The following is a 25848-nucleotide window of genomic DNA, read 5'->3' on the forward strand; positions in this document are numbered from 1 at the left end:
CATTTCGCCAAAGAAGACAGACAGATGGCCAAAAAGTATATGAAAAGATGGTCAACATCACTAATTATTAGAGAAATGCAAATCAAAACTACAATGAGGTATCACCCCACATGATTCAGAATGGCCATCATCAAAAAAGTCTACAAACAATAAATGCTGGAGAGGTTGTGGAGATAAGGGAACCCTCCTACACTGTTGGTGGGAATGTAAATTGGTACAGCCACTGTGGAGAACAGTATAGAGGCTCCTTAAAAAACTAAATATAGAACTACCATATGATCCAGCAATCCCACTCCTGGGCCTATAACTGGAGAAAACCATAATTTGAAAAGATACATGCATTCCTATGTTCACTGCAGCACTATTTACAAAAGCCAAGACATGGAAGCATCCTAAATGTCCATCCACGGAGGACTGGATAAAGATGATGTGACACACATATACAATGTAATATTACTCAGCCATAAAAAGAACGAAATAATGCCATCTGCAGCAACCTGGATGGACCTAGAAATTATCATACTAAGTGAAATAAGTCATATAGAGAAAGACAAATACCGTGAGATCACTAGTATATGGAATCTAATAAAAATGATACAAAAGAACTTACAAAACAAACAGATTCAAAGATTTTGAAACCAAACTTGTGGTTACCAAAGGGGAAATGGGTGGGAAGGTGTCAATTTGGAGGTGGGGATTGGCATATACACAGCACTATATATAAAATAGATGGAAACAAGGACCTACTGGATAGCACGGAGAAATCTCCTCAGTACTGCGTAATAGCCTATATGGGAACAGACTCTGAAAAGGAATGGATATATGTATATGTGTAATTGATTTACTTTGCTGTACACCTGAAACTAACATACCTTGAAGGTCAACTATACTCCGATAAAAAAAGTAAAATGAAGGAGCAACACGAGCATGGATTTGTGACTCTGATTTGCATGCATGAGTATATGCCTCCTGGGCTATCAGCTTGAGGGATGTAACCAAGATGAGGCTGGTTGCTGGTACAGGCTGCCACTGTTCTAAAAATGCCTTCAAGAACCTCCTTTTTTATTTCATGGTTGAACTAGACAGCTATTACTTCATTTATATCTAAATATACTAACAGGTAGAAGATTTGCGGGGAAAATGCTTGAACAGTGTGGTTAAGATTCCAAATGTTAATTGTTTCATTTGACAACAACATAATGATTTAATTCACTGGAAAGTCACACATCACACTGATATTTACAAAAGTGTTTCAGTTAAATATAAATGAAAGGAGGATGGTACATTTTAGTATAAAGGAAAAAGGGGCTAAATTCCTGTGATGGATACACTTGGTAACTGTCCACTCTTAAGAATCATTAGGAAGAGAATCAGGACAGGGGTAATAAATAAAAATGCAGTTACCAGGAGTTCCTGCTGTGGTGTAGTGGATTAAGGATCCGACTGCAGCTCAGGTCTCCATAGAGGAACAGGTCCAATCCCCTGCCCTATGCAGTGGGTTAGAGGATCCAGCAGCTGTGGCTTGGACTCAATTTCTGGCCTGGGAACATCCATATGCCATGGGTACGGCCATAAAAAAATGCAGTTATTATATTTGTGAAAATTCAGATAACCCCAAATATTTGCTTGTTTGGCTTTAGGATGCTTTGTGGTAATTTTGTAAAATCAGAATTTATAAATAATTTTGCTTAGGCTAATGTTAAAGTGAGTTTGTATTTTCTGAGAGTACTACAATGACTGGGCTGAAGGTGAGTCTGTTGAGTGGTGATAGAGGAAAACGTTGTTTGAAATTTCACTGTTGGATTAAAAACGCCAACGATTAAGCACACACACACTCACACACAAGCAAACAACTAAATAATGTCTTCTCTACAGAAAAGCAGGAATTGTCCAAATGTGGGCCATTTGGGTCAATCCCAAATCAGTTACTCTGTGCATTGTCTCTTTCAACAAGAATCAGGAAGAAATAAGGACAAGTATACACAGTTACCAGAGATATGTGATAACACAAACAGATTGAGGCAGCCTTGGGGTGTGCTGTTTGGGGTGTGTATATTTAATTGTTGGTGTTTTTGTCCAACAGTGAAATTTCAACATGCAGGGAAGATTGTCAATACGGTTATGACTAGAGGGATACTAAAAGTCTTGACAGCATGTGTGTGTGTGTGTGTGTGTGTGTGTGTGTGTGTCATTGAGACGCTGAGGTTGAATCTTCCTGATTATAACCCAGGACTAGGGTTTCTTTTTTGCCCTGATGTAGATGGGCCACCCTGTGAAGAGTTCAGGGATCACTGGTCTAAAGAATAAGGGTGAATAAGTGGGAGTATTTCTCTACAATAAGTCACAGTGGAGGGGGTCCAAACAAATTGTTCAATATCCCTTATCCAGTCTTATCACTTGTATAGTTGAAAAGCACTATCACAAACTTTGACCTCAGTGGGCTTTCCCGACAGTACTGTAAGGAGGCAGAGAAGATATTTTCATCGTCCCTGTTTCACAGAACAAAACTGAGATGAGTAAACTAAGAGAGTAAACATCTAGGTCATATGAGTTAGGACTTGAACCCAGGTCTTTGGGTTCCAAGTAGACCTCATCTTTGCACAAGAGGGTGTGTTCCAGAAAAGTGGTTCAGCTCTTAGCAAATGGCCACAGAGATTATGCTCACTAACAGTGGCAAACTCCACTGTTGCTTTGTCCACTTCCTTCCTGACCTAGAGCTCCTGAAATCCTTTACACTGAGGTATCAGGAATTGGATGTGTTTCTCATTTCGGGATCCTCTGTCTTCACCCAAAAGGATGATGAGCTTTCAAGCATCAGTGGAAAAGAGACTTTTTTGGTTCTTTCCTTTGAAATCACACCATTATAGATAACCAATGACTTGGTTATGAGCAAATTATTTTCTGGCAGTCAGAATCCTAGAGAACGTTCTAGGGATGTGACAAGAGTTGGGTGGGAAAGCTCAATGCGATGGCATGAACTTATCCTTCGACTTCCATTGTGTCTAAGTGCTGTATTCTGCAGCCTTTTGACTTTCCTAAACTGACAAGATACACAACGAGAAAAGAGGAATAATGAGGCCGCTATAACCATCTGTGGCCTCTGTCTGACCACCTAGATATCTGGATATAGCTTGGTGACTCCAATGGCTTCTGCTTTTTCATTTTGCTATTTAAATATTTTTGCACACAGTAGGTAACCAGTAAATGTCAGGTTTTGTTGTCCTTGTCCATTCTCAATGGTGTGGTTGTGCACACAGTAGGTGTTGAATAGATATAAGTAAATGCCACCTGCTGTGGTTTGTGTCTGGGTTCACTGTATCTTAAGGACTCCAGAAGCATCTAGCTCCTCGAGAGCAGTGAAGTGCGAACACAGTTGCCCTTTCCCCATGAAGCCTGTGAACTTGATCATTGCTGAACTACGCTCCAAGTACTGGCTTCTGGATCTTCCATCATCACTTCAGTCTGATACAATCCACTTCTTCGGTGGCTGGCAGACTGCTGGTTTTGAGGTCATGGTCCATGCTGGACTTGCTCCCGCGGTGGGAGGGCCGCCAGTGGAGCAGCAGCATCTTCTTGAAGCAGTTGACGGTGTTGTTCTTGACCGTCACGAAGCACACGGTGTTGATCATGCTGTTGCTCATGGCGATGCACTCGACCACGTAGAAGGCTGTGAGGTAGTGCTTCTCCTTCACGAACACGGTGGGGAAGAAGTCACGGACGATGGCGAAGCCGTAGAAGGGCGCCCAGCACAGCACGTAGGCCAAGAGGATGCCCATGAGCACCAGGACCGTCTTCCGGCGTCGCCGCAGTCGCTTCCGGATCTGCTCCGTCTGGAAGCCAGGCACCGCCTTGAACCAGAGTTCGCGGGAGATCCTGGCGTAGCACAGGGTCATGGCGACCACGGGGCCCAGGAACTCGATGCCGAAGATGAAGAGGAAGTAGGATTTATAGTAGAGCTGCTGGTCCACTGGCCAGATCTGGCCGCAGAAGATCTTTTCCTGGCTTTTGACGATAAAGAGGACAGTTTCTGTCGCGAAGTAGGCTGATGGGATGGCGATGAGAATGGACACCATCCAGACCAAAGCGATCAGGAGGGAGGCTGTTTGATAATTCATCCGTGGTTTTAAGGGGTGAACGATAGCAAGGTATCTGGTGGGGGAGGGAAGTCGTCAATAACAACGATGTGTGCTTGGAATCATTACTAGTTTTTAACTAACCCAAAGACCCACAATAGCAGACAAAAATGGCACAATGAGTCCTCCAGCCCCAACATGCTTCACCTCATTTTAGCAACATCATTTGGCATTTGGAATAGAGAAGTGGTTTAGTGGAAACAGCAGAGGCTTTCTGTCAAAAATGATAAATCCTGGCTTTTCGCTTGATTGGCCTTGGGGTCTTGAGTGAATCACTCAGTCTCCCTGAAATTCATTTCCTCAAATGCAACATAGAGTAAAAATGACCCTGCCTTGGAGGGCTGCTATGATAATGTTTGTGCAATGCTTGGAATGTACTAAGTGTTCAATAAAACCATGTGGCCTGTCATGATTATGAGTCCTATTGGGACCACCTTGGCTTTGGAGCTTGCCGTTCCATCTAAGAACATAATTCTTTCAAAACTCTTCAATCAAAATGTCTCCTGGTGTTAGGGGAAACCATGGTGGGAAGGGATAAGTTAGGAGGATGGAAATAACATATATACACTACTGTATATAAAATAAAGAATTAACAAGGACCTACTGTATAGCACAGAGAAATCTAGTCAATAGTCTATATGGGAAAGAAAAAAAATATATATCTGAATCACTTTGCTGTACACCTGAAACTAATACAACACTGTAAGTCAACTCCAATAAAATTTAAAAAACAAAACAAAACAAATATCTCATGGTGCAGAGGTGAAAGAAGGGCTGTGGACTAGGTCTTTCTCTCTCTACCTCCAGGTGTCATCCCTCATTACAGAGCAGGAGGGTAGTGGTGGGCTCAAGGTTGAGTCCGGGGAATCTAGTGAAATCATTTTGTGCAGGGAATAGAACCCCAGCTCCTGATGCAAAATTTTCCTACTCATGTCCCTGGGCTGTCTCATGTTCTGATGAGAAGGTGTGTAAAGTTGTCCGGACACCATAAAGCAGCACATAGCCTAATGCCTTTATCCTGCTCTTTCCATGAGCCACACTGCCTAGGAAAGAGGTTGGAGCCATTAGAGGGGAATGAGCTCATCTGTGTGGGTCGAATACCTTCTTTCCAGAGAAACTTATCAGCGCCTATTTAGGCCTTAGTGTCCTGGAATTATTCCTGTGCATTTTTTTTTTTTTTTAGGGCTGCACATGCAGCGTATGTAAGTTCCCAGGCTAGGGGTCAAATCGGAGCTGTAGCTGCTGGCCTGTACCGCAGCCACAGCAATGCCAGATCCAATCCACGTCTGAAACCTACAGCACACGCATGGCAATGCCTGATTCTTCATCCAGTAAGCGAGGCCAGGGATCAAAGCCAAGTCCTCTTGGATACTAGTCAGGTTTATTACCACTGAGCTGCCATGGGAACTCCCATTCCTGTGCATTTTATGGGGTGGAGGAAGGTATAGGAAGAGAAGAGGCATAGGAGCAGGGAAGAAACAATTCAACCTTGAAAATGAACATGTACCTCATACCTGGAGCTTAAATCAGGTTGTAATCAAAAGCAGGAATCCACCTAAAAAAATTCTATCCAACTAACCCTCCTTTTGTAACTAGACCCTTTGGTCAAGTTTTTGACTTGACCAAGAAGGCCTTCTGCCATATTATTTCTCTCTGGTCCTGGCAATATTTCTGTCACAAGCCTGCTTTATCTACTCTTCCCTGCCCCTTGCCTGCTGGCAGCTCAGACACATAGAATTCAATTAGGATATCCCATGCAGCATGGCTCTTGCCAGCTTGCAGCTTTCTGAAGGCCTGAGATAAAGTTGGATCCCATCCCAACCACTGGCTTCAACCTTGCTGGATAGTAATGATTAGGAGTTCCTGGAATTCTTCACCCATCCACGGGACCCAGCTTTTCCAAATTAACCTGCATGACTTGCTTGGGTGGCACAAGGCTCACAGGCTGGAGGCTGAAACAAATGGGCTGGCCCATCTTTCACTGGGGCAGGGACATCTCACAATCACCATCACTCGGTGATGCCTGAGTGTATCAGCTTCCTGCTGCTGCTGTAACAAATAACTACAAATTCAATCAGTTAACACAAATTTATTATCTTACAGTTTTGGAGGTCAGAAGTCTGATGTGTCTCACTGGGCTAAACTCAAGGTGTAGGCAGGGGTATGTTCCTTTCTGGAGGCTCAGAGGGGAGAATCTGGTTTGCTTGTTTCTTGTCTAGGGGTGTCTGCATTCCTTGGCTTATGGCCACCTTCCGTGTTCAAAGCCACCAATAACCAGCCAAGCTCCTCCCATATCACATCACTCTGACACCCTGACACTGACACTTCTGCCTCCCTCTTGCACATTTAAGGACCTTTGTGATTACATTAGGCCCACCCAAATAATCCAGTATAATATCCTTATTTTATGATCAGCTAATTAGCAACCTGAAATCCACTTGCTATCTTAATTCCCTTTAGGCACAACATATTCCAGGGATTAGGATGTGGATATCTTGGGGGGTGGGTGTCATTATTCTGCCTACCATACTGAATCCAAAGTTTTTATAAAATGCAGAACCAAGTCAAGGCTGAGTAGTGCTCTCTCAATCAGGTTCTGGCATGAAAAGTATCCCAGTAACCAATACCAAAGAGAAATTCCACACCCCTGCTTATTCTGCTGTCAACTCTTAAATTTTAATTCCTTTTCATGCAGTAACCTCTTCCTCATCCTATAGGATGCTCCAAAATTCAGAGTGGTCATCAAATCATAAAAGAGGGAACACTGGCCTAGGAGTAACTCAGAGGCCCTGGATTTCAGCTGTGCACCTGAATCCTTGGATAAGTCATTTATGCTCCTGGGACTTAGTTTCTTCATCTGTGAAATGGAGATAAAATAACCTTACAGACAACCTCCCAGGCTTTCTGAAATATTCTTTCTGAGAAGGTAGATATCCATAAAGCAGGGTGGAACTTATACCACTCTGTTTAAACCCATCTTTTCCCAGGACTCCTTCACTGGCAAGAGGGACACCTGCAAGGTCTTTGTTGCCATCTATCTGCTTGGATGTGTGTTTCTTGAGGTCAACACTCTCCTTCTGGGGTCTATGTGACTTCAAATAGCATCCCTTTCAGGCCCTTTGCACATGAGCCTTGCTCTCCTTCTTGCTGCGGCATCTGGAAACGGCAGTAGAAAGCCCTTTTGATATTTCTACATAGCAGGACAGGAGTATTTTACCCAGGAGGAAACAAAGTGCACAGGGAGGTCTATGCTTCTCCCATGCTGGTCAGGGTTTGCAGGTTTATATAATTCTGAGTATGATATGATCCCCATGCCCACAGATACAAGCATGCTATTTCATTTTATTTTATTTTGGCCACCCCTCAGCATATGGAGTTCCTGGGCCAGGGATCAGATCTGAGCGAAACTGTGACCTAGCTGCAGCTATGGCGATGCCAGGTCCTTTAACCCACTGTGCCCTCCCGGACCTGTGTCCTGGCGCTGCAGAGACACTGCTGATTCTGTTGTGGCACAGCAGGAACTCCTAAGCCCATTATTTAATATTAGTGTCATCTCAACAAAAGTAAGGGTTTAGCCATCCAGCTTTCTTATCATTTTCCCCTATTTTTCAATTGGTTTGAAATTGAGGAAGAGGGATGCTATTTATTAGGGTCTCGATTGTAAGGGCTGAAATTCCATATCCTGCTTTGACATCTTTGAGTCCTACAGGGTCCCCAAAGCCTAGCCGTGAGTTCCACTGTTCTCACCAGACACACCCCTCCACCCAGTGGGAAAGGCTGCTGTCCTGCCAGCTCCTCTATCAGTGGAAACAGCTGCCTCCCTAATGGGTTTCACCTCCCTGCCAGTTGGCAAAATTACTCACACAAGCCAATCATATCCTTCCATAGAAGCCAAGGGTCACCGCATCCTCTCGTCACCATTGCTTCCCACAGCCCCTCCTGGCTCACTGTACTTTTGAGTGCAGCCCCCCACGTGGCGCTGCTGGATGTGCAGTGTTCTCCTCCCCTGGGCTGGGAGTATATGAGACCAACCAACTGCTGTCAGTCTCATCATCCTAGTTTTGGGTGCTGTGTGTGCATCTACTACTCTTAGGGCCAGAGCATCCTGCCTCCATCAGTGGGTGAATAGGAGGTGATCAGAAGTAGCGCACTCAAATCTTAACACCTTCCTCATGAAGCATTCCCAGACTGTATCACTAACATAGTGATCACGTTTTCCTCCGAGTTACTCTTGACTTATCTCTTGATTATTCTAGCTTCTGTGTGGAAGAAAAGCTCCTTGAGGTCAAAGGCTATGCCTCCTATTGCTTTGTTTCCAAACACAGGAGTTGGGCACACAGTAGGACCAGTAATATGTGGATCTATGAGATTGGAGCAGATGCTGTCGGTGCCCTGCTCTTGACCCTTTGCTCTCATCACTTCAGAGTGCATACCTCTCGACTCCCATCTGCTAACACCTGCATTTCTTTGGCTCCCAGAGTCCTCTTGGTAACCTGCATAGAAATCCCAGAGTGGCCCTCACAAATGACTAAGGAGAGTCAGTGTATAAATATCCGAGCTCCCTCCCCTCCCACTCCTGGGAAAACTCTGAGGCGTGATCTACACCAGCTGCCAGAGGTCCGCAGCAGGAATAAGCCTCAATTGCCCACAGAGGGACCTTGTTCAATCTTCCCAGCCTGTACTGACAATCTTCCCAGCCTGCCTCACTTCCTATCTCCCATAGGAGCTTCCTGGATGCTGCCTGCACATGAATCCTAGTCTCAGAGTCTATTCGGAGAGTAAACCAAACTAAGACACAGGTGTAAGGCTCCATGCTAAGCACTATGGAAACAGAAAGATAGAAGACATGGTTGTTGTACTTAAAATACAATGACCTTTGGAAAAACTCATATACAGTCTTCATACACAGCCTTGGATTGGAAGACAGGTTGGCATAAGACGATAAAGGCTCTGCAGTGCTAGACTTGGGATTTGGTGTGTGTTCTATAGGCACCAGAACTTTTGGAGTTTTTGTAAGGAATGAAACATGCTAGAAAGACTCTACAATGGTGATATTCTGATGCTTAATATGGATGACAATGGATTTCAGGGGACAGTCAGGCGGTCCTGAGGGGGCGAAGAGACAGGTGAGAAGAGCATTATGATGGTCCAGCCATGACTTGCCAAGGGATGAGGCTGGAGGGACAATTGCTGGAACTTGATAAAGGACTGCACACAAGGGGTGCGGGAGCGGAAGAGAGGGCAAGAATAAGGATGATGGTAGTTTTTCCTGCTTGGGTGACTGGGAGATGGTGGAACTGGTGACTGAGTTGGAAGGTGACAGAGGCAGAGCTGGTTTGGGGTAGAAAAGGAACCACTTGTTGTGTTGTAACAGGGTGATTGCTTTGTAAGAACCTCTTGTGCTACCAAAAAAAAAAAAAAAAAGAAGAAGAAGAAAGAAAAAGAAAAAAACCCACAACTACATTACAAAGACAAAAGTTTCAATGGAACAAAAGGGATGAGAACAGTGATAAGTTTCACTTGCATAAACATCAGAATCACTCAGGAACTGGGTAAAATGCAGATGCCTCCTTCAAGTAGAGCTGGGGTGGGGCCCAGGAATCTGACTTTGTCCATTGCATCAAAGACACTTTGTATCATTTTTTCCTGGGGAATTTTGTGCAGTTGGCTGGTAGAAGCACCTTACAGTTGGGGTAACAGACTTGTTCTTCCTACAGGAATTAGATTATAAAAAGGAAAATGTCTCTTACATCTGGATGTGTATTATATTATCAAAAGTGAAAAATGATCAACTGGTTGATTAAGCAGAACAATAAACTGGCAGCACTGAGAATGAGGGAAAAACTGGAGTTGAAAGGAGGAAGATAAAAGAGGAAAAAAATATGATTAAAAATATATCATTGAAAAGGGTTTCAGGAGTTCCCGTTGTGGCACAGTGGAAATGAATCCAACTAGGAATCATGAGGTTGCAGGTTCTATCCCTGGCCACGCTCAGTGAGTTAGGGATCCAGCGTTGCCGTGAGCTGTGGTGTAGGTCGCAGATGCAGCTGGGATCTGGCGTTGCTGTGGCTGTGGCATAGGACAGTGACTGTAGCTCCAATTAGACCCCTAGCCTGGGAACCTCCATATACCTCGGGTGCAGTCCTAAAAGGACAAAAGACAAAAAAAAGGAAAAAGAGAGCATTTCAGGAGTTTCTGCTGTGGCTCAGTGGGTTAAGAACCCAACTGTAGCCATGAGGATTCGGGTTTGATCCCTGGCCTCGATCAGTGGGTTAAGGATCTGGTGTTGCCGTGAGCTGCAGTGTAGGTTACAGATGCAGCTCAGATCTGGCGTTGCTGTGGCTGTGGCTTAGGCTGGCAGCTTCAGCTCTGATTCAATCCCTAGCCCAGGAACTTCCATATGCCAGGGATGTGGCCCTAAAAAGAAAAAAAAAAAAAAGAAAGAAGAAAGAAAAGCATTTCAGCATAACCCACAATGATGGACCAAGAAGATGTGACACCAATCACCCCCTCACACAGAGCTGCTGGTGGTCCAATGCTGGCCTACAACTGTTTACATAAATAAAACGTGTCAGATTTGTCTGAAGCTGTTATTAGAAATTTTACTTTACATGTTTACAATAGATCAAGGACTTCTAGAGCATCGCATGTAAATATATGCAAATGAGCACATGGATATATACAAAAAAGAAAGGTAAGAATGTCCTTTCCTTTTTTTGCAACCAAACCCTGCAATCTTATTTTAAAATCAGCTCTGCAACAAAGTCACCAGAAACAAAGAGTACATACTGCGATTTTTATGAAGTTAAAGAACAGGCAATGTTAAACTATGATGATAGAAATCAGATCAATGTTTGCCTGAGGTGGGTGGGTTGACTGGCAAGGGGCACGAGGAAGCTTTCTAGGGGATGTATCTGTCCTGTGTCTTGATCTGGAGAGCGGTTACCGGAAGAACTTCACATGTGCCATCTTGACTGGAAGCTGCCTTAGTTAACCTGTGTAACATGGCTTCTGAGTAGTAACCTGCCTGAACGTGCTGCTTTTGTTTCTGTGTTTGGTGCCACTCACGGTTATGTGACATGCTTGTGTCTGAAGCAGACACGGTGTGTGTGGGGGGGCATGACTCAGGAGCGTCACTTGTGCCCACATTTGGGAGAACATGAGCCACAGCTGGAGAAACCAGGTCACCTCTTGTCTGACAGATCAGCAAGCATCTGAATCTGGAGTTATGCCAGCTGCCAGAGCTGAAATGAGGGAAGGGGCAGCCTGGCCCACCCCCATCTCACCCCTGCCCAGCATCCTTACCTGTCAATGGCGATGGCCAGCAGGGCATTGGTGGAGACATAGAGCGAGACGGTACGCAGGTAGTTGACAGAGGCACAGAGCACGTGGCCATGCTCCCAGGAGAGCTGGCGCACCACGTAGTAGTCCATCTCGAAGGGGCAGCAGACGATGGCCACCAGGAAGTCAGAGATGGCCAGGTTAGCGATGAGCAGGTTGGTGAGGTTGCGCAGCTTCTTGTAGCGGGCAAGAGCAACAATAAAGACGAAGTTGCCAATGCCACAAATCAGCATGATGCCCACCAGTGCCACTCCAATTACGATCTTGGCTGCGAAGAAGGTCTGAGTCGTGGTCATATCCTCATCCTCATCCAGAGGGAGCTCGTAATCGCCGTAACTGAAGTTGAAGGAGAGGGAGGAGGCGTGGTCTTGGGGTGGATTGAAGTTGCTGGCAAAACTAGCATTTCCATTTTGGGCTGCCATGGCAGAGCTTGTTGGTGAGTGGTGTCTGGGGGTCTCCAGGGCTTGAGCACTCTGAGCTGGGGCTCCAGACCTTCTGCTCTCTTGAGGTCAGAGATCCCAGCACCATGCCCACATCCTTGGGGATTCAACACGACATCCTGGATCCTGGAGGGAGATACAGCCAGCGGACAAAATACAGCTGAAGGCCCAGTAGCATCCTCCCATGGTCCCCCCAGATATAGGCCAACCAGACTCAGGGCCTAGGGCCTACCCACAGATAGAACTGCTCAGGGTGCAGCAGGGAGGACTTATGAGATCTGGAAATTGAGAAATCTTCAATTGGTTGTTGGGAGGGACTGGGTATAGGATGGAATGGACGACCCAGAGACACCCAAGAAGAATACGTATCTTTGCCCTTTTCCCAGGAGCCAGGGCCAGTTTGACTGTCCAGTCACCCCGCTTCCCCATCAGCCCCCACAGAGGTCTTCTGGAAGATTCCCTACACTGCTCCATGCAGCTGGCCCAGTCCTTCATGACAGGCACAATGTTGGGCCATCTGCTGGCCAGGGACAATGAAGCCAGAGGACTGGAAGATAGCAGGGTCTTTCCCCCAAAGCACTGCACTGCTCCCTCTGTCCCGGCCGGTCCACAGACTTGGACAGCACCATTTTTCACATGCACAGGCTGAGTCAGCCTGGGCCAGTGATTTCTGCTTTCTGAATCCCAGTTTTCCTGTAAACCAAATTCCTGTTGTTGCGCTCAGGGCCTAGCACAGAATGGAGTCTGGATAAGAATCTGTCGAATGAATGAATGAGGATCCTGGCCAGAATTCTGCAGGTGGCTGGGCCTGTGGGTAGGAGGGAATTCTGCTGCTTCCCATGCTTTAAGAACCAGCTCCAGAAAAAAGCCCTCTATGCCCTTCTAGAATTAGCCTTGATTGGGAGGTCCCACAACTTGTCATTAAAGTCTGGGTGGCTCCTCTGAAAGTGGTGGCTGCTTGGAGACCTGGCTGAACTGGAAAAAGCCACCCAAGGGAGGGTGCAAGGAGAGTGTCAGTGAGGACCCTGGAGATGCTGAGGGCTGAACTGCCCCTTCTAGCCCAAGTCTTTTGCATATTCCTCGTGCTTCCAGATGCCCATTGGAGAGGAAATATGGTTTCTGAAGTTCTGAGCACTCAGGAGATAGGGCATAGTTGGTTGGAGGAATCTGAGGGGCTGGAAAAAGAATCCAGACACCAACACCCTTGGAATGGGGGCCTTAGTCGTCCAGACACTAACCACCCACCCCCTTAGCACACCTGGAAAGGACTCCAAGTGTCGGGACAGCGGGATGCTGGTGGCAAGAAGCAGACCAAACTGGACAGTAGGTGTGGCCCAGCCCTGTGAGAAGAGAGGGGGAATGAAGGGCAGAGACTGCCGTCCCAGTCTCAGGGTGGTGGGGACACTCCAATCTGCGGTGCGCCCGCCGTCTGTGTACCCCAGGGGAGGTTCAAGACCGCAGCTGGGGTGTCCTCTTTTTGGGTCGCCTCTCTTACGCGAGGCCCGAATCTCCGCAGACATTGCTCAGCCCGAGACGGAGAAGCCCTTTCGGTTTCTGCGCTTGGCTGCTCTTCAGTCCCGGGACCGCGAGGAGAGGGCGTGTGCCCGGGCTGGGGCAGGTCCTGGCCCCATCATGTGGGACACTTCCTGCCCTCGACCAAACCTCTCCAGGAACCTCGTCCCTCATCTAAACCTTATTAACCACCCGGTGCGGCCGCCTGGTCCCTGGAGGCGCTGCCCTGGCAGCGGCGGGAATCAGAAATTCAGGCTCGAGAAGCAAAGCATGTGGAGCCTCCAGACGAGAAGAAAACTGGGTGGAGGGAGGAGACGGTGGGCGGGAATTTTCCCAAAGACATCTCCCCTTTTCTGCTCACCTTTTCAGAAGGCGCCCTCCGCCGCAGTTTGGCGCCCGCCCGCGGGCTCCCTCCGTCCGTGGCCGCACTGCCCAGTGCCAGGCTACGGTCCCCGGCCTGATCTCCCGGCACGCACTCCACTACTCCGAGCCAGCCCGGGCTCATCCAGAGAGTGGCGGGAGGAAAAGTGGCTCTAATGCTCCCGAGAAAAGAGCGGCCCCCCGAACCCCACCACTGGTGCCCAGGAGATCTGCACTTACCGGCTTCCGCACTTCCTCCCAGGCGCGCTCGGCTGCCCGGCGACCTTGGGGACCTGGACTAGCGCTACATAGGAGGCTTCCCTCTTCCTCGCCCGGCGCGCTTCGCTTCCCGGGCGCGTCGCTGTCTCCCGGTTCCTGCTAGAGTTGGCGCTCTGCCCGCGCAGCTCCTCCCAGCGTCTGGGGCCCTGCCGGGTGCGCCCACCCCGCACTGGGCTCCGCCCCCAGGGTCTCCGCCAGCCTCTGAGCAGAGGCGGAGGGTGGGCGCTCAGCTCCCGCACCTGGTGCTCCCAGGGCGCCGGGCGCACCGAACTCTAGCTGCGTTGGTGCGGGTCCCCAGGCCGTGGAGTTGACACTTCTAGAGGATTTCTAAGCCCTGGTACCCTTGTGTGAATGGGACCCCAGTAGCCGAGTTTAGATGTTGCGATTCCGAGGAACCCGCAGAGCCCTCTGCACCCCTACGTGGGGCCCCACGGGGTTCGGCAGAGAGAGAGCGCCAAGCATTCTGTCTTCCAGGGAGTTCAGTGACAGAATCCGCTCCTGCTACACCCTGACTCCTTCAGGAGGAGCCCGGGGTGCATCATTCCAGGAGCTGGTGCTGGGGATGGATGACTAGTTCAGAGGGAGCCTTTGGAGTTGAGGGGAGGAGTCCCCCCGCCCCCCCCGCCCCCGCCTCGGAAGAAGTTGGAACCCGGGAGCAGCTTGCTCCGCTCAAAACTCCGACCCTGAAGTCCTGACTAAAACCTGCGATGCTCGAGTCCTTGGCCATTCAAAGGCGATGCCTGTTGAGTCCCCCACCCCCCATCTGCAGGGAGACTCTGGAGCTCCCCACTTTGTTTACAACGGACTCTGATTTTAGGCAATTTCTTTTGCCTCTCCGATCCTTGTTTTCCTTATAGTTGAAAAGGGGATTAAACTCTCAGGATCTGTTAATTTTGATGACTGGTAGCTGTGAAACACAGGGGAAACTTTGGCTCTGCGGAATTGGAACCGGAAGCTGTGGCAGGAGATGAAGGTCTAAAGAGGTCCCCTGCTGTTAAATCCCTGTCGCCAATTGGTAGCTTGGAATATGGATTCTGCTTTGTCAAATCTTCCCATCTTTCCAGCCAGCCTGGGATTTCAGAACTTTATAAATATTCTGTTGGGTTAGTTAAAACAAAACAAAAACCACGTGTTGGCCAAAGAAAACATATTGGAGAATGAACATAGTGCACTGGGATGCCAACTTAAAATTCCTGAATAGATCAAGAAAACGCTTCCAGTGGTGACACTATGTGATTCTGCCTTTCACCTTATGTAGAAGTAACCTCACCTTCCTTCTCCCCTTTAAATTTTTGTACTTATTTTTCTCCAAGATTTACTGACTATAATTGACTTATAACATTGTGTATGTTTAAGATATATAGCGTGGTGATTTAATATGTGTGTGTGTTGTAAAATGATCACCACAGTCATGTTAGTTAAGAAATTCATCACATCACATAATTAAAACAATTTTGTGTGTGTGTGGTGTGGTGAAAACATTTAAGATACTCTCTTGTCCACGTTCAAATTTATAATACAGTATTGGTATAATACAGTATAGTCACTATGCTGTACATTAAATACACAGAACTTATTCATCTTATAACTGCAAGTTTGTACCCTTTGACCAATATCTCCTTGTTATCCCTATACTTCAGCCCCTGGCAACCACGATTCTACAATATCCCTTTATATATATGTGTATATATGTATATAGTGGAATATGATAGAATGGTACACACACACATATCATCCACTCATCCATCCATCTTAGGTTGTTTCCACGTCCAGACTATTTGTGAATGAACATGGGGGTGGGGATATCTCTTCAAGATAGTGGTTTTGTCCAACTAGCTTGTTGAAATAGTTTCAATGAAATAGAACTGCCAGGACTAAGGCTATCCAAAATTATATTTTGAGATCAATCTACAGATTTCCCCCAAATGTGTAGATAGGTCCTCATCAGTCTTGTTCCCCAGTGTTTGTTTATGAGGGTCTAGTTCCTATAGAAATATTAGATTTTCAATATTTGGCAATATGAGATAATGAAGAAATTGCTTTTCACTGTTATTGTTCAACTCAGTCATCCTCATGTATGCTTAATCTTTATTGGTCACCTGTATTATTTCATTCCCCTCATTTCCCTTGGAATATCAGTGTCTGTGTTAACTGGTTTCTAAGAATTCACTTATGACTGAGGATGTTAACCAGTTGTTATGCATTGCAAATGAAACATCATGTGTTTACGCCATCAGTTTACTATGGTGTTTTGTTTGGGTTGTGTATTAAAATAAAATATAATTATGTTGTGTTTTTTTTTTTTTAAGATAGTTTTGCTTCCTCCTGGTGTATACATATGTAATCCCAGAAGTGGGATTGCAGGATTATATGGTAGTTCTATTTTTAATTTTTTGAGGGATTTTCACACCTTTTCCTACAGTGGATGCACCAATTTACATTACAACCAACAGCACATAGGGTTCTCTTTTCTCTACAACCTCACCCACACATTTGTTATCTCTCATTTTTTTTTCTTTTTTTTTTTTTTTTTTTTTTTTGGCTTTTTTTGCTATTTCTTGGGCCGCTCCCGCGGCATATGGAGGTTCCCAGGCTAGGGGTCTAATCAGAGCTGTAGCCGCCAGCCTACGCCAGAGCCACAGCAACGCGGGATCCGAGCCGCGTCTGCGACCTACACCACAGCTCACGGCAATGCCGGAACCTTAACCCACTGAGCAAGGGCAGGGACCGAACCCGCAACCTCATGGTTCCTAGTCGGATTCGTTAACCACTGCGCCACGACGGGAACTCCTGTTATCTCTCATTTTGATGATAGCCATTCTAACAGATGTGAGGTCATATCTCTTCATGGTTTTCATTTCCTTGATGATTAGTGATATTGAATATCTTTTCATGTACTTGTTGGCCACCTGTCTGTCTTTTTTTTTTTTTTTTTTTTTTTTTTTTTTGTCCTTTTAGGGCCACACCTGTGGCATATGAAGGTTCCCAGGCTAGGGGTCTAATCAGAGCTGTAGCCACTGGCCTACACCAGAGCCACAGCAACTCAGGATCCAAGCCACATCTGCGACCTACACCACAGCTCACAGCAATGCTGGATCCTTAACCCACTGAGCAAGGCCAGGGATCAAACCCACAGCCTCATGGTTCCTCGTTGGATTTGTTAACCACTGAGCCACGACAGGAACTCTGGTATTTTTTAATATTGTTTTTTAACTTTTATTCTTGAGATAAAAGTGATTTACACATCACCATTACAGTATAGAGTATTCTGAATTTGATTATATATTTACCTTTACCAGTGAATTTTATATATTTATATGTTTTCATGTTGTTGGTTAGCATCCTTTCTTATCAATGCGAAGAAGTTCCTTTAGAATTTCTTGTAAGGTAGGTCTAGTGGTGGTGAACTTGAAAATGTGATCCAGTTTAAAAAAAAAAAGAAATCATATAACATCTACATTTAGACCACAATGGAATTGAACTAAAAATCAATAACAGAAAGATAGCTGGAAACCTCAAAATATTTAGAGACACACATCTAAAAAAGAAAAAATGTATGAGTCAAAGGAGAAAACCTCAAAAGAAATCTTAAAATAGGTTGAACTAAATGAAAGTGAAACACTCCATCAACAGATGATTGGATTAGGAAGATGTGGTATATATACACAATGGAATAATACTTAGCCATGAAAAAGAACAACCTAATGCCATTTGCAACAACATGGATGGAACTAGAGACTCTCATCCTGAATGAAGTAAGTCATAAAGAGAAAGACAGATACCCTATGATATCACTTTTAACTGGACTCTAATACACACCATAAATGAATGTTTCCACAGAAAAGAAAATCATAGACTTGGAGAATAGACTTGGGGCTGCCTGGGGGGAGAGGGAGGGAATGGGAGGGATCAGGAACTTGGGGTTAATGGATGCAAACTATTGATCTTGGAATGGATTTATAATGAGATCCTGCTGTGTAGCATTAGGAACTATGTCTAGATACTTATATTGCAACACAACAATGGGAGGAAAAAATATGTATACATGTATGTGTAACTTGGTCCCCATGCTGTACATGGAAAAAAAAAATGAAAACACAACTTATAAAATTTGTAGTAATGATGAAAACAGAGGTTTGATCTAAAATAAATCATTTAAGCTTCCACCTTGCAAAAGAAGAGTGAATTAAATCCAAAGTAAGCAGAAGAAAAGAAATAACGGAAATTAGAGCAGAAATCAATGAAATTGAAAACAGGAAGTTACTAAAGAAAAATCAATGAAAGTGAAAACTGATTCTTTGAAAAGATCAATAAAAGTGATGAACTTGTCAGGCTTAGAAAAAATGATAGAGGACACCAACACCAGGAATGAGAGCGGGGATGTCATTACCAAGTGTAATAATCTTTGATTATCCTTTTAATGAATATGAAAAGGGTAATCAAGGAATACTTTGAACAACTCTATGCTCACAAATTTGATAACTTAGATAAAATGGACTGATTTTTTGAAAGACACAATCTGCCAAAACTCACATAAGAAATAATCTAAATAGATCTGCATATATTAAAGAAATTGAATCAATAATTAATAACTTTCCAACACTGAAAATATCATGTCCAGATGAATTCACTAATGAATTCCACCAAACATTTAAGGCAGAAATTATACCAGTTCTCTATAATCTCTTTCAGAAGATAAAAGCAGAGGGAATACCTCCTAACTCATTCTATGGGTCCAGCATTATCCTAATACCAAAACCAGGTAATGGCATTATAAGAAAAGAAAACTACAGACCAATATCTCTCGCAGTATAGGTACAAAAATATTCAATAGAATATTACTAAATTGAATCCAACAATGCATAAAAAGAATTATACACCACAACAATGTGTATATTGTATATATTATTCCAGGTATGCAAGGCTGGTTCAACATTTGAAAATCAATTAACATAGTCTATCACATCAGCAGGATAAAGAAGAAAAATCACATGATTATATCAATAGATGTAGAAAAAGCATTTGACAAAATCCAACACATATTCAGGAGGAAAAAAAAAACAACCTCAGTAAACTAGGCATAGGGATGAACTTCCTCAACCTGATAAAGACTATTGACAGAAACACCTGTAGACATCACACTTAGCGGTGAGAAACTGAAAGCTTTCTCACTAATATCAGGAACAAAGCAAGGATGTTCCCTTTCATCACTGCTTTCAACATTGTACTGGAAGTCCTAGCTAATGCTGTAATATAAGAAAAGGAAATAAAAGTGATACAGATTGAAAAGAAAAACATAAAACAATATGTGTTGCAGATGGCATGATTATCTATGTAGAAAATTGAAAAAGTTGACAAAAATCTTCCTGGAACTAATAAGTGATTATAGAAAGGTTGCATGATACAAGGTTAATATATAAAAGTCAAATGCTTTCCTACATGCCAGCAAGAAACAAGTGGAATTTGAAATTAAAAGTACAATACCATTTACATTTGCTCCCTTCCAAAATGAAGTATTAATAAAGCAGGTAGGAGGTCTACATGAGGAAAAGTACAGAACTCCAATGACAGAAATCAAAGAACTAAATAAATGAACTATTCCTTGTTCACAGATAAGAAGACTCAATATTGTCAAGACGTCATTTTTTTCCCCCAGTGAAATCTCTAGATTCAACATAATCCCAATCAAAATCCAGCAAGTTACATTGTGGCTTTTGATAAACTGATTCTAAAGTTTATATGCAGAGGCAAAAAGACTCAGAATAGCCAAAACAAAATTAAAGGAGAAGAATAAATTAGAGTGCTGACACTACCTACTTCAAGACTTACTGTAAAGTTACAGTATTCAATACAGTGCTGTACTGGTGAAGGAACAGACAACTACATCAATGGAATGGAATAGAGATCCCACAAATAGATCCACATCAATATAGCCAATTGATATCTGACAAAAGAGAAAAGGCAAAACAATGGAGAAAAATAGTCTTTTCAACAGATGGTGCTGGAAAAATGACATCCACATGTTAAAAAAAAAAAAAAAGAATCTCGACAGAGGCCTTACAGCTTTCACAAAAATTAACTCAAAATGGATCACATACCCTTATAGAGAACAAACTAGAGTTACCAGTGGGGAGAGGGAAGGGAGGAGTGGCAAGATAGGGATAGGGAACCAAGAGGTACAAACCATTATGTATAAAGTAAGCTACAAGGATGTATTATAAAGCATAGGGAATATAGCCAATATTTTATAACTATAAATGGTTATATTATATTATATGCCTGCTAACTTATATAATATAGAAACTATATTTCAGTAAATAATACATTAAAATAAATTAAATAAAAATTAAGGAGTTCCCATTGTGGCACAGCAGAAACAAATCCAACCAGTATCCAGGAGGATACGGGATTGATTCCCGGCCACGTTCAGTGGGTTAAGGATCCAGCATTTCCGTGAACTGTAGTGTAGGTTGCAAACGTGGCTTGGATCCTGTGTTGCTGTGGCTGTGGTGCAGGCCAGCAGCTGTAGCCCCGATTTAACCTCTAACCTGGTAACTTCCATATGCCATGGGTGCGGCCCTAAACAAATAAAAAATAAAAAACAACAAAAAAGTGGATCAGACACCCAAATGTAAAACGCAAACTGTAAAATTCCTAGAAGATAGCACAGGAAAAAATTTAAATGACCTTGGATTTGGTAATGACTTTTTAGATACAACACCAAAGGCATGATCAATGAAAGAAAGAATTAATAGGCTGAGTTTCATTAATATTAAAAATGAAAATTCCCACAACTGTGGCTCAGCAGTAAGGAGCCTGACTAGTATCCATGAGGATGCAGATTTGATCCCTGGCTTCACTCACTGGGTTAAGGATCTGGCGTTACTGTGAGCTGTGGTGTAGTTTGCAGATGCTACTCAGATACTGTGTTGCTATGGCAATGGCATAGGCCAGCAGCTGTAGCTCCAATTTGACCGCTAGGCTGGGAACTTCCATATGTCACAGGTGCAGCTCTAAAAAGTAAAAAAAAAAAAGTCTTTAATGAAATACTATGTTGTCATTAACATTTTTTGAACAAATAGTAAATTCATGATTCAAAAATCAAAACAACACAGTCATACATGGAGAAGTATCTCTTGCCCTTGCCCCATTTTTCTTCTTTTTGCAGATTCATGATATATCTTATTTATCCGCCTTTAAGAAGTTTTCACATCAAAATACAGAGTGCTTCTTCACTCTTCCTTTTACAATTGTATAAATGTCTGTTGTGTGGATATACGACAGTGTTTTTTTAAGTTCCCTATTGCTGGACATTTGTTTAATGCTTCCAAAGTATGTCTGTCAAATTACAATTTTTAGCTATTTCGTGCTATGCATAGTGCTATAATATGAAATCAATAGTGCTTCAATGAATAGCTTTGTACATATCTTTTTGTATATGTGTAAATACAAGTTGGATGATACATTTCTAGTAGTAGTATTTCTGAGTTAAAGCATCAAATCATCTGTAATTTTGCTAGATATTGATATTGTCACCTCAAACTCCATAGAGTTCTCATCATTTTGCACTTTTGTGGTAAACAGTCTTTGGTGGAGGTAGGGGTGGAGGGTTGCATCTGAACCAGTAAGCAAATGTTTGTTGAGGCTGAAAAAGGCAATATTGAAAAGCATGATTTCTGAGCGGTGTCCATTCTGTCACACCTGTCCTCGGTTCTGCATGCAGGGCATCCTCTCAGTCATTCAAAGTATGGTAGGAGGAGCACTCTTGCCAAGCATATTACCTGAGGTTATTTTTATATGAGTTTATGTGCCTCTCATAAAGTAACTAATAATCAAATTACGAATGTGCCCTTGTTATTGACTGTAGACATATTGCTATGTAAACTCTTTAATTACTTTGAAAGTAAATGTAATTAAGACCTATGAATTACAGTTGGAAACAGTAGAGCATAATTAATGGTTCAAGGTGCATTGGCACAGGCTTCCACATTTTGTTCAATCCACTTGGCTCTCACAGGGTTCTGGAAGGAGTGGCTGCTAAGGCACCGGACACGGGTGGAATATGGTTCCCACTCTGATTTCCATCTGCTTCTGGGTCCGTACCAGGAAGATGAGAGTCAGGAGGAAGGTGAGGCATCAGGATCTGTGCCTGCCAGGCACACGCCCTGTCTATGGTAGCTTACAGATTTTCAGTCAGAAATTTGTGTTTTTAAACTATTTCTGAAGGTTTTCAGATCTCTCAGAGGGAGGCAGTGGTAGGGAGAGAGTGGGTTGCATGAGCAAAGTCTTTGCAAGAAGCATGTCATCAATAGCCTGAAAGCTGAACTCACAGAGAGTTCAGTTAATGAAATCTTCTTGGTGGTAAAAGGATCTTCTCTGAAAGTTCAGATGAATGAGAGGATGAGGCTGTACCTTATCAAGAGCTATGTCTGGTTGAGTTCGGAAAGGATTTAGTTTTATAAGAAGGTACTTGAACACTGATTTATATTGACCCTCAGCTTCTTTGATGCTTCCTCCTCCAGGTGAAGCCCCTGTACCCAGCTGCTCATATACATCTCTACCCGAGCTCAGGAAGCCATGGAAAACTTCCTCTCTCAGGTGTGTCATCTGAGGGTTTGGGTGCATACATGTGGTGTAAGAATCCACATAATGTAGAAATGCAGAAAATCAAAAACTCAATTCTTCCTCTGCCCCACCCTCTACAATCCAGTCCCTTGGTGGTGACTCCCATTACCTGGATTGGATTATACACATTCAGAGGTGAATCATACTGGCTTTGGAAATGGTTTGGGAGGAACCAAGAGGGGGAGGGAAGACCTTTTTACTCTAAGTGACTTAGGGCTCTGAGTTATTCAACTTGCATATAAAAAGGAATGGAGCCTTGGTTTTGTTACCAAGTCCAGCCTTGTACTGCTTGCCTCATGACAGGCCAATAAATTGAGAGACAAGGGGCAAGGAACAGTGACTTTATACAGAAAGCTGACAGACTGAGAAGATAGTGGACTCATGTCTCAAAGAACCATCTTACCTGAGTTAGAGTTCAGGCTTCTTGTGTTCTAACAGGAGAAGGAGTAAAGTCAAAACATTTCCTGGTTCTGGTCAGTCTCCGGAGGGAATGTGTTAATTTCTTCTTCCCTGCAGTCATTCACAGATGGACCTGCTCAGGGTGTTTCCTGTGAGCTAAACAAGGTATTTTAGCTTAAGGCTCATTACTTGGAGGCAGGGTGCCCAGAGATGGGCCATTATGTATAATTTAAGCTTATAGCTTTTAGTGACTATCTTGCAACAGATTACAAATGTTCTTGCCTATTACAATTTGTGCCCCAAGGTGAAAGTCGTCTGTCTTAGTTTGGATTTCCATAAAAACAGATCCTGAGACAAATATTTGATTACATCAAGTTTCCTGGGGAGGTAATCCCAAGAAATAATGTTTGGGGAGTAGAAAAGTAACACAGGGAAGGGAAGGTAGCCAATAAAGCCTGTGAAATCATGCAAGTTCCTCTATGGGCAAATGGAATTAATTCCACTGGTGACTCTGAGGCAGTGTGGAACAAGCACCTCAGCATTCTGCCAGCAGAGGGCGGAAGGGAGCTCACACTCATCTGCTGAGGACTCTTCTTGAGTGTTAATCCCCCAGTTTGCCCAGTCTGCCAGCCCACAGGCAGGGCAGAATTCTGTGGTCAGAGAAAGTCCTCAGGCAAAGAGATGCCTATGCTGTTAGTTGGGAGATATGGATTGAGCATCATTTTGCAGTTATAATTCTTGGCTGGCCTTATTCTTCACCCTCCAACGGGTTCATCTGCGCACATCCTTCTCATGGTGATGGAAGAGGTGCTAGACAAGCAGGTTCCAATTATGAAGCAGTTCAAGCCTCTCCTTGCACCACATCTGCTAATATCCCATTGGTTGAAATAAGTCACATAGCTGAGTCCAGAGTCATGCTTTGGGGCAGGTCACCCCACTCACTGTGGGAGTGCCCTGCAAAATTGTATGGCAAAAGGTCACCGGTAAAGGGAAGAGTGAAGAATGCCTGCCAAAGTAATCCACTGCATTTAGCTCCTGTGTCTTGGATTCCAGAGCTGCCTGCCCTGCCCCTTCACCTCTGCTTTGATTTGTGAGGCACCTCCTTGTCTCAATAACTTCCATTTTTGGAACCCTCACACACTTTTGGAGGGAATGTAAATTTATGCAGCCATTATGGAAAGCAGTTATGGAGGTTGCTTAAAAAACTAAAAATATGATCCAGACTCCTACTCCTGGGCATATATCTGGAAAAGATAAAAGCTCTAATTCAAAAAGGGTTTATAGTTTATGGCAGGACTGTTCACAATCACCAAGACGTGAGAACAACCCAAGTGCCCAAAGGCAGATGATTTGTTTCAGAAAAAATATGTATACATACATACACACAATGAAATATTACCCAGACATAAAAAAGAATGAAATGTTCCCATTTGCAGCAACATGGATGGACCTAGAGAATATTATACTTAGTGGAGTAAGCCAGATCAATACTATATGGTATCACTTATATATGGAGTCTAAAAAATAATACAAATGAATCTATGTACAAAACAAACAGACTCACAGACAAAAAACAAACTTATGGTTACCAAAGGGGAAAGGGAGCAGGAAAGGGGTAAATCAGGAGTATAGGATTAATGGATGTAAGCTACTATACATAAAATAGATAAGCAAAAAATATAACACAAGAAGCTATACTCAATATCTTATAATAGCCTGTAATGGAAAATATGTGAAAAAAATGTAACAATCACTTTGCTGTACAGTTAAAACTAGCACAGTATTGGAGTTCCCACGGTGGCTCAGTGGTAACAAAACTGACTAGTTTCCATGAGGACTCAGGTTCAATCCCTGGCCTTGCTCAATGCGTTAAGGATCCGGCATTGCCGTGAGCTGTGGTATAGGTCTCAGATGTGGCTCAGATCCTTGTGTTGCTGTGGCTGTGGTGTAGGCTGGCAGCTACAGCTCTGATTCAGCCCCTAGCCTAGGAACTTCCATATGCCACAGGTGCAGCCCTTAAAAAAAAAAAATTGCACAATATTATAAATCAATCACACTTCAATAAAAAAAAAAAAATTCCCTTTTGGCTTCATTTAGCCAAAGTTGGATTCGATTGCATGCTCTCAAGGGCTCCTATCAGATTCGGGTATTTTCATGCAGGAAAGAATAGGCTTGGAGAAGTTAAGTGCCAAAGGTCACACAGCTAGTAGGTGGCACAGTTGAGTTTCAAAAGAGGCTCCAAATTCTAGACTTTTTCCATTGCACTAACTTGAGAATTGGGGTTTCTCTAGTACAAGGGAAAGGCAGTAGGGTCAGGATTTTTCACACATGCTCTTGCTGTAGTGAACTCTGCCTGCCTCAGAGGGAGTGTGGTACGAAGGACAAAACACGATAATAAGAATGAACAAGATCCCCAAGACCAGTGCTTGGTTCTGGGGGCTCTGCGCTTTCCAGCTCAGACTGGCCCTGATGGCCATTCTCTAAATGGAGTGTGTATTCAGACCTTTTCCAGAATACACACACCTGGGCCACATGCAGATAGATTTTTATTCTATAGATCTATAATACTTTCCTGGCTTTTTCAAAAAAGTGTTCATTCTTCGCCAGGGTTCCCACAAAAACAACATGGAAACAAAATACGCAGATGCAAATCACTGACTCTAAGAGGCGGCCCTTGGGAGTTCCTGTTGTGGATCAGCAGAAATGAATCTGACTAGTATCCATGAGGATGTGGGTTCCATCCTTGGCCTTGCTCAGAG

General features: G+C 43.8%; 1 protein-coding gene across 1 annotated transcript; it reads right to left on the reverse strand.

Annotated features, from left to right (window-relative positions):
• Positions 551-14159, reverse strand: PROKR2 (prokineticin receptor 2). The gene is made up of 3 exons (XM_003359888.4): positions 14027-14159; positions 11439-12040; positions 551-4149 (listed from the first exon to the last, which is right to left on the reverse strand). The coding sequence occupies exons 2-3, from the start codon at positions 11894-11896 to the stop codon at positions 3453-3455; spliced, it is 1155 nt and encodes a 384-aa protein (XP_003359936.1). The 5' UTR covers positions 11897-12040; positions 14027-14159; the 3' UTR covers positions 551-3452.

This window comes from Sus scrofa, chromosome 17 (genome assembly GCF_000003025.6).
Source record: "Sus scrofa isolate TJ Tabasco breed Duroc chromosome 17, Sscrofa11.1, whole genome shotgun sequence".
Taxonomy (NCBI): Eukaryota; Metazoa; Chordata; class Mammalia; order Artiodactyla; family Suidae; genus Sus; species Sus scrofa.

Coding starts and splice junctions, on each gene's coding strand:
- PROKR2 (XM_003359888.4), bottom strand. CDS start 11,896: ATGGCAGCCCAAAATGGAAATGCTAGTTTTGCCAGCAACTTCAATCCA. Junction 4,150..11,438: donor CTGGCCATCGCCATTGACAG/GTAAGGATGCTG, acceptor CTCCCCCACCAG/ATACCTTGCTATCGTTCACC.